Source organism: Stegostoma tigrinum, chromosome 10 (assembly GCF_030684315.1).
Source record: "Stegostoma tigrinum isolate sSteTig4 chromosome 10, sSteTig4.hap1, whole genome shotgun sequence".
NCBI classification, from domain to species: domain Eukaryota; kingdom Metazoa; phylum Chordata; class Chondrichthyes; order Orectolobiformes; family Stegostomatidae; genus Stegostoma; species Stegostoma tigrinum.
Genome location: NC_081363.1, coordinates 13,844,657 through 13,853,534, shown reverse-complemented (window position 1 = coordinate 13,853,534; position 8,878 = coordinate 13,844,657). Strand labels below are relative to the sequence as shown.

General features: G+C 40.1%; 1 protein-coding gene across 1 annotated transcript in view; it reads right to left on the bottom strand.

The window, feature by feature from the left end:
• Window positions 1-8,878, bottom strand: part of sptlc2a (serine palmitoyltransferase, long chain base subunit 2a) — a 126,411-nt gene that overhangs the window by 8,719 nt on the left and 108,814 nt on the right. The window contains exon 11 of the mRNA XM_048537601.2: window positions 1,925-2,054. Within this exon, the coding sequence (XP_048393558.1) occupies window positions 1,925-2,054 (130 nt within the window). The remainder of the gene's footprint in view (window positions 1-1,924; window positions 2,055-8,878) is intronic.

Sequence of the window (8,878 nt, the reverse complement as noted above, 5' to 3'; positions counted from 1 at the left end):
GCAAAACAGCCAGACTCTGCACTTTCTCAAATGTAACAATACAAAAATGGAATGAACAGTTCGTCTAAGTGCATATCAATTAAATATAGCTGATTACATCTTTTGACAATTATATGAGGCTCATTCGATGAATCTTGAAACTTTAGCACAAATGCTTGAAACCCTAAATTCAAACTGTGTAGTAGGAGAAAATTACCACGACCATGTGGTAGTGATTTAATATTTTGTTTAAATAAAATGTGAAGTTTTTTAAAATGAAATTCAGGATAATAGGTTTCTAATTTAAAATCAAACACCATGTGATTGCAAAACTACAAAGAGAATATAATTTAGGAGTGCACACTTGTAGGAATACTGGTAATATATTTTCAATGTTAAGGTACTTGGTCCTTAGGGAGTTAGGTTGTTTGACTAACTTTCATCTTTGGCCTAAAATCTCAATTAGAAAGCTTAAGTGTTTCATTAGTTAAGTATTTCAAAGTAATTGCTTAAAAACATACCCAGTTTTTAACCCTTTCAACAGCATTTCTAAAAACACAGTTACCGTAGCTCAGCATTTGACTCTGTAAATGTCATTCAACAATAGAACAGCAACAATGAAGTGCCCAAAAAGAAAATGTCATTAAACAGTAACTTGCACAAGATTCGATGATTCATAAAAAGGGACAGACATCAAGAGTTTCAGACACACAGTCACTCAGGGCATTTGTACAATACCAGAAAATGACTCCTACCTCAATAATTACCGACTACTTACCAACCCATAATAGGCGGCTGTTCCTCTGCGTTTCAAATTTAAAATTCTCACTTTCAAACTGTTTCACAGACTCACCCCTCCTGCTCTATTACCCTCAAATTTAATCTCGCTCCACTTTGGGCATTTCACTCAAATTACATTACTTTCAGCTCTCAGTCTACTTTAGCGTAACCATTGAACAGTTCTTCATGTCTCAGTTTTGTATCTGTTTTGTTCGCTCCCCCCTAATTAGGCTCATTTGCTTCAATTCTATAATCTGCCCTTTGAATTCCACACTGATGCTTCAGGGCACAGCTGTGGGAATGTTTCACTGTAGAAATGTAATTTTTCTGATAAGACATCTAAACAAAGCCTGATAGGATCTTAGGTGAATGCAAAAGATGCTTTTGCTCACATCCTGGCCAATATCTATCCCTCAACCATTAAGCTTCAAGAGAAAACAGATTATCCAGTTATTTCCACATCATTATTTGAGAAAGCTTGCTGTGCTCAAACTGGCTGCTGTTTGTAACATTACAACAGCAACCACACAATTATTTCAGCTGGGATGTCCCGAGATTAGGAAGAGCCAATTTTTCATGCATAAAGTTCACATGGAACACAACATTACGGTTGCAAGATAAGAGTGCTTGGAGCCATCTTGGGATGGTGGCGGGGGGGGAAACTAAGAACAAATCAAGGTATTTAACTTCTCAAATCATGCCTCCAAATTCAAGAATTTATTATGCCTATTTAGCTATGAAATAAAACTTGAGAAACTGTCCTTGTATAGCAATTATAGTATCAAATTAAACCTTTTATTAGCTAAATAACTTGCAACACCATGTTCATTTCCAATTAGAAGCTTTGATGATATTAAACAAAAGATGATTATCACTGCCTTTTGTAGCTAATATACAAGATTTAGGAAATCTGATATCTTAATGTTACACAGTGAAAATCAATATTGAAAGGATGCACCTTCTATTACAACTCAATTTAAGGGATTGGCTCCTGCAAAAAGGCTTGAACATTATTTCAAGTGAATTGAATGATATTAAGAACATTTGGAATGAGAGGTCACTTCAGTGATGAAACACAACCAGAACTGAAAACAGTATAAATACAAAATTTATTCTCAACTAGTCTGTAAGGAAAGAGATTAGTTTTAAAACAAAGAAAACTTACTGTATCCAGCATCTCTCTGGTGTGAGCAGCAGATACACAAAACCTGGCTCGGGATTCAATTATTGGAGTAGCAGGAAATCCAACCACCACAACACCAACATTTCTTTTCAGCATTTCTCGCCCAAAAGCACTGCAGAAATAAGATACACACTTCAGGCTTCAATTTTTCTTGAAAAGTTTTTTTTTAAAACTATGGCATAAAAACAATTGGTCAGACGCCTTGCAAGCTTCATTGTTGAGACAGCAGTTCTAGAATGGTAGCAAAGAACCCTGTGGTATCTCTGCAATAATACTTTGTGCCCCAAGTAATGTAGGTAATTGTTTCAAAAGACAACTTTCGATAAGATAGTCCAATCTTCGTTATCAGGACCATTTATTAGTTTGTGCTGACAATCCAATGCTAAAGCAATTCACCAAAAACAGCCACCACACATCTACAAGTCAATTCTTCCAATCTATCCGAGTTTGCTTAAAAAGTGTGTTTTAGGACAGAATTAACTCAGCAGAAATAAGTTTTCACATTTTAAGCACGATTTTGATTTAATTGTTATTAACTCAACTTTAATAGGCAATGATGATAATGCATTCCATATTTGGGGAATTATGAGCAAGATCATTTGTTCCAACTACTCACTTTGTAGTTTTAATGCCGATCCTTAATTCAGGTTTACAACCAATTTACCCATTAGCAGAACTAATCTTACAGTTTTAATTTCTCTATGACATCTGAACTTTGAATAATTCCATCTCTCCCACCACATATTTTAACTGCCCACTTAAACTCTCATTTCCCCCCAAGCATTTGATACTTGCATTATCTGCCTGCTGTCACAGTAAGCATTCAATTTATGGCGACTAGTAATCCAGAGGCCCAAGATAATACTCTGTGGGCACAGCTTCAAATCCCACAGCAAAGAGAATTTAAATTCAGTTAAATGGTGGCCACAAAACTACTGCTGATTTTTGTAAAAACATGTCTGGTTGACCAATGCACTTGGGGGATGGAGGTTTACCATCCTTGCCTGGTCTGGCCTATATACTAGTTCAGATCCACAGCAAAGAGAATGACTCTTAACTGCCCTCTGAAAAAGCTGAGCAAGCCACTTTGTTTAAAGTCAACTAAAGAGAATTGCTAGTCTTGCTAACATGGTCTACATCCTTTTGAAAGATGGGAAGTAAAATTGCAACTCCAATGTTGTTCCTAAACTTAAATACTATGATGATGTGTGTAAATTATATGTATTATCATTTTAGTAACTGGGATTTCAAAATAGAGGAAGGTGGGTGTTGGCTACTTCCTCTGACAGGAGAGAGTGCCTTTGCAGCATAGTGATTAAATTCAATATTTTTCCAAAGCAGGTGACTGAGGCCCCTCTGGTGTTAACAAAAATATGTTTACACTCAAATAGATGCAAAATATTATGAATGCTGGAATTCAAATTTAATTTATGCTGGAGAAACTCAGCAGGTCTGGCATTGTGGTGAGAGAAACAGTTAATGTTTCAAGTTCAGTCAGACTTCTTCAGAAAGTATGCTTGGGAAGGATGAGTAAGCTTTGCACAGTCAAGGAGGAGAGATCACATCCAGAGTGAGACACCGCCCAACTGAGTACATAGAGAATTTGATGGCAATATGGGAATTCATGCAGAGGAGAGGTGCTTTTTTTTCCTCTTGGTTTCGTTTGGTTCATAGTTTGTAAGGTGTTTTATTTTAACAAGAATAAATTGAAGCCCAGGATCAGGGATCCAGCACAAAAGAATGACAAAGGTAAAACATAAGTTCCTTGGTTGCTGAGTGCTACTAATTAGACTAAATAATATTATGTTGATTTCAGAAACAAGGTAAATACTTAGATCAGTACAAATTTTTAAAAAATCAATCAAATTAAGAACCAAGGCAAAGAGGGATGCTGGATTCTGACCTTTGGACACTGACAAGGGAAGGGGTCAGTTACCTAACACTGTTTCAAGAAGTAGTCACACCCCTTAGATTAATTACCTCAAATTCAGTCAGTGGTAAGGAACGAAGGGTGTGACCAAGGCAGGTAAAGGGATCCAGGAGGTAATGCTGAAGGAGCCTCAGCCCTTGAGCTTGTCTAACTGGTTTGAGATTCTTGCTCATGTGGCAGGAAGATAAGCAAACTAACCACAGCACTAGTACAGGGAGCCATTCAAGAGGGAGAGAGAGAGAAGTGTAGTTATAAGCGGGGATAGTATAGTCAAGGGAATAGACACTCTTGTGGCCAGCAGTCCTGACAGCTATGTACCTGAATTCAGGATCTCTCATCTCGGCTGCAGAGAAACTTGGAATGGTGGAGAAAGATACAACTGTCATGGTCCACATAGGTACTGACTGTACAGGTACAAAGAGGAAAAAGGTCCTGATAAGGGAAGAGCAGCTAGGGCTAAATTAAAATGCAGAACCAAAAAAGGTAATAATCTCTGGATTACTACTTGAGCCATGAGCAAACTGGCACAGGGTAAACATGATTAAAGAGGTAAACGCATGGGTCAAAGATTGGTGTGGGAGGGACAGGTTCAAATTCACAGGACATTGGCATCAGTATTGCGAAAAGTGGGAGCTATTCTGACGGGACTAGCTCCATCTGGATCACGCTGGGACCAGAGTCTTACCAGATTCTGGCAAATCGTGTAAGGAAGGCTTTAGATAAGGCTTTAAACTAAATTGTGAGGTGGTGGTGGTGAGTGCAAGTTAAAGTTTCCACAGCAAGTAATAGGACAGTGTATGGCAAGGGTCAGGATTTTAACTTCGGGCACAGCAGATAAGGGGTCAATAATGAGAAGGAGGGCAGTCACAGGATTGAGGATGTTGTACTTAAAAAGTGTGCAACAAGGTAAGTAAGCTTGTAGCATAGATTAAAATGGACAGGTATGATGCTGTGGGTATCAGGAACTAAAAATCCATACCCCATTAAAATAACAGGCAGAGGGGACAGGGATTCCTTGTTACTAAGGAATGAAATTAAAACGATATGAAATATGAAGTTATATAGACTTAGAAGGTGTAGTAGAATCTGTGTGTAGAGTTGAGGAACTACAAACAGAAAAGGCCCCGATGGAACAGGTTTCCTAGCTGTAGTCAAGATGCTGGGGAGAGAAATCAGGAGGTAGAAAAGGCAGGAAGGAAAGGCACTATTATAATTATTATGGAGGACTTCAATATGCGGGTGGACTAGGAAAAATCAGGTTGATAGCAGATTTCAAGAAAAAGTGTTTGTGGAATGTCAACTGGATGGTTTTATGGAGCAACTTATGGTACAGCCCACTAGGGAATGGGTAATTCTGGACTTAGTGAAACGTAATGAGGTAGAATTAATTAAGGAGCTGAAGGTGAAGAAAGCCCTAGAGATCAGTGGTTTAGTATGACAGAATTCACCCTGTAGTTAGTGAGAGAAGATTTAATCAAATTTAACACTGTTACAATCAAATAAAGCTAACTAAAGTCATGGGAGGAGCTGGCCAGAGATAATTGGAAGGGCAGTCCAGCAGGAATTTCTGGGGTAATCTGGGAAGCATGACAGAAATTCATCCCAAGGACAAAACATGCTAAGGGGAGGATCAGGCAACCGTGGCTGACAAGAGAAGACCACGACAGCACAAGATCAAAACAAAAAGCATAATGTGGTGAAGATTAGTGGGAAACCAAAGGATTAGAAAGCCTTTAAAAACCAGAGGATAACAAAAAGAAAAAGCAATGGGTGGAGAGTGAGGGGTGGAGAAGATGAAATCTAAGAGTGAGCTAGCAATATAAAAGATTGCAAATTTATTTTTTAAAAAGATATTCGAAAGATAAGAGAGGCAGGAGTGGACATTGGACGACTGGAAAACGAAGCTGGATGGTTGTAATGGAAACAAAGAAATGACGAAGGAACCAAACAGCTATTCTGCATCAGTTTTCAGAGTAGAAGATACCAGCAATATATCAGAACTTCGAGAGAGTTGGGGGCAGAAGTGAACGTAGCAGTCATCACTAAAGAGGTGCTAGGGAAGCTGAAAGGTGTATAAATCACCCAGGCAGATGGGTTATACTCCAGAACTCTGAAGGAGATAGCTCAGGAGATTGTAGAGGGATTGGTGGCAATCTTTTAGGAATCACTGGAGTCAGGGAGGGTCCAAGAGGCTTGGAAAGTGGAAAAATGTAAAACCCCTGTTTAAGAAGGAAAGAAAGTAGAAGATGGGAAACCACAGGCCAGTTAGCCTGATCTTGGTCATTGCTAAGATTTTACAATCCATTATTGAGGATGAGATTGTTGTTTTCTTCCAAGTGCACAGTGAAATAGGGCAGAGTCAAAATGATTTCATCAATAGGTGGTGATGCCTGACAAATCTGTTAGAATTCTTTTAGGTAAATGAGCAAACTGGACAAAGGAGAGCCAGTGGATGCAATCTATTTGGATTTCAAGAAAGCCTCACAGGATATTGCTAAATAAAATAAGAGCCCATGGTGTTAGTGGCAAGGTACGGGTATTGACGGAGGGCTGGCTGAATGGCAGAAGGCAGAGTGGGAGGAATAAAGGGGTCTTTTTCAGGATGGCAGCCAGTGACTCGTGGAATTCCACAGGGGTCCATGTTGGGACCACAAGTATTCATGTTAAACATTAACGATCTGGAGCAAGGAACGGAGGATGTTGTTGCTAAGTTTGCTTATGATACAAAGAAAAGTGGAGGGGTGGGTACTGTTGAGTAAGCAGGGTGATTGCAGAAGGACTTGGACGTACCAGGCAAGAGGGCAAAGAGCTTGCAGAAAGAATACAATATGGGAAAGAGAGAGAGGTTATGCGCTATGGTAGGAAGAAAAAAAGCAGACTATTTTCTAAATGATGAAAGGCTTCAGAAACCCGAAGCACAAAGCAACTGGGAGTCCTAGTTCAAGATTCTGTTACTTCGCATGCAGTTTCAGTTAGCAGTTAGGAAGGCCTAGGGTCCAAAAGGTCTAGAATACAAGAACACAGATGTACTGCTGAGGTTATACAAGGTTTTGGTCAGACTGCATTTGGAATATTGAGCAGTTTTCAGCCCTGTACCTAAGGAATGGTGTGTTGGCGCTTTGGGGGTCCAGAGGAGGTGGTTTTACAAAGATGATCCTGGGGATGAAGGGCTTGTCATATGAGGAGTGGCTGAGGACTCAGAGTCTGTACTAGGAGTTCATAAAGATGAGGGAAGAGCTGATTGAAACTTATGGAACATGGAGAGACCAAGATACACAGTGAACATGGAGATGTTGTTTCCTCTAGGAGAAACTCGGACCTGACGGTACAGACTCAGTGAAGGGTGACCACTTAGAACTGAGATGGAGGAATTTCTTCAACCAGAGGATAGTTCATCCGTGGAATGCATTGCTGCAGAGGGCTTGGAGGCCGTGTCATTGAGTGTATTTAAGGCAGAGATAAGTAGGATCTTGATTACGAGGGATCAAGGGTATCAGGGAGAAGGCAGGAGAATAGGGTTGAATAAACATATCAGCCATGATCAAATGGCCTTAATTCTGCTTCTATATCTTATGGTGCATATGGGATTACGTCAAGTACAGTACACATGCAAGGCCATTTAGCTTTGTTTTCAGTTCTGTTCAGAAGGCACCAGCATGGGGTTTAAAAGCATGTTGCGTTACCTCCAAGTAGAAGCTAAGGAGACAAGCCACCTGGGCAGAAGAGTTTACTTTGTGAAATTTCAAATGAGGAGAGTTTGGTTAAAAATCTGAAAATTATTAGAAAAGGAGAATGGTCATATCAGCAGAATTGGAAAGATTAATCAAATTTTCTCCACAATCAACAGCAAAGCAAAGGAATCAGTTAAATAGAACTCTGAAGAGGTGAGATAAGAGTGCAATTTCTCTGGAAATGCATCTCTAATGCACAGCTGCAGGAGTGGGGTGGCACGGTGGCTCAGTGGTTAGCACTGCAGCCTCACAGCACCAGGGACCCAGGTTCAATTCCAGCCTCGGGCGACTGTCTGTGCGGAGTTTGCACATTCTCCCCGTATCAGCGTGAGTTTTCTCCGGGTGCTCCGGTTTCCTCCCACAGTCCAAAAACGTGCAGGCTAGATGGATCGGCCATGCTAAATTGCCCATAGTATTCAGGGGTGTGTGGGTTATAGGGGGATGGGTCTGGGTGGGATATATCAAGGGGCGGTGTGGACTTGTTGGGCCGAAGGGCCAGTTTCCCCACTGTAGGGAATGTAATCTAATCTTAAAAAAATGAGTTGAAACTTATTTGCTGTGTCTGAGAGTCTGGCTTCCATGTTTAACAAGCTTTTTAAAATTTCTTTGGAGTAGTAAACCTCCAATGTGAGAGAAAATCTGTGGCATCGTGTCAGTGTCATCTCAGAGAAGAACCGTTAACTAATTAAACAAAAATGTTTGATAAGGCAGATTTAATTCTGAAATCTTACTTGCCCAGTATAGTACAAAATTCTGGGATCATAATGCCCAAATCTGTACAAAGTACACCAAATGTTTCCTAAACTATGTCTTAGACCATTTTTTTTCTCATAATCAGCTCTACTTTTCTATTCAGTATCCAGATAGACATGATCCAAGTCTCAAATGGTGAAACAGACATGCAGTTAGGTGCCCCTTAATATACAATAGCATTACCACAATTTAATTCCCCACCAACATCCAGTTGGTTATCATTGACCAGAAACTGAGCTGGGCTAGCCATATAAATACAGTGGCTACAGAGCAGGTCACAAGGTAGAAATCTTGCAGTAAGTGGCCTCCCGACTTCCCTAAGCCTGTCCATCATCTAAAAGGCACAAAATCAGGACTGTAACGGAATACTCTCCACTTACCTAGTTGAGTGCAATTCCAACAACACTCAAGAAGCTAGAGTGGTGCCTATCAACAAGTTCACTTGACAGGCACATCCACAATCACTCCCACCAGCACATTCAGAAAAGTTGAGAGAGCATGGAATGCGTTGCCAGCAGCAGT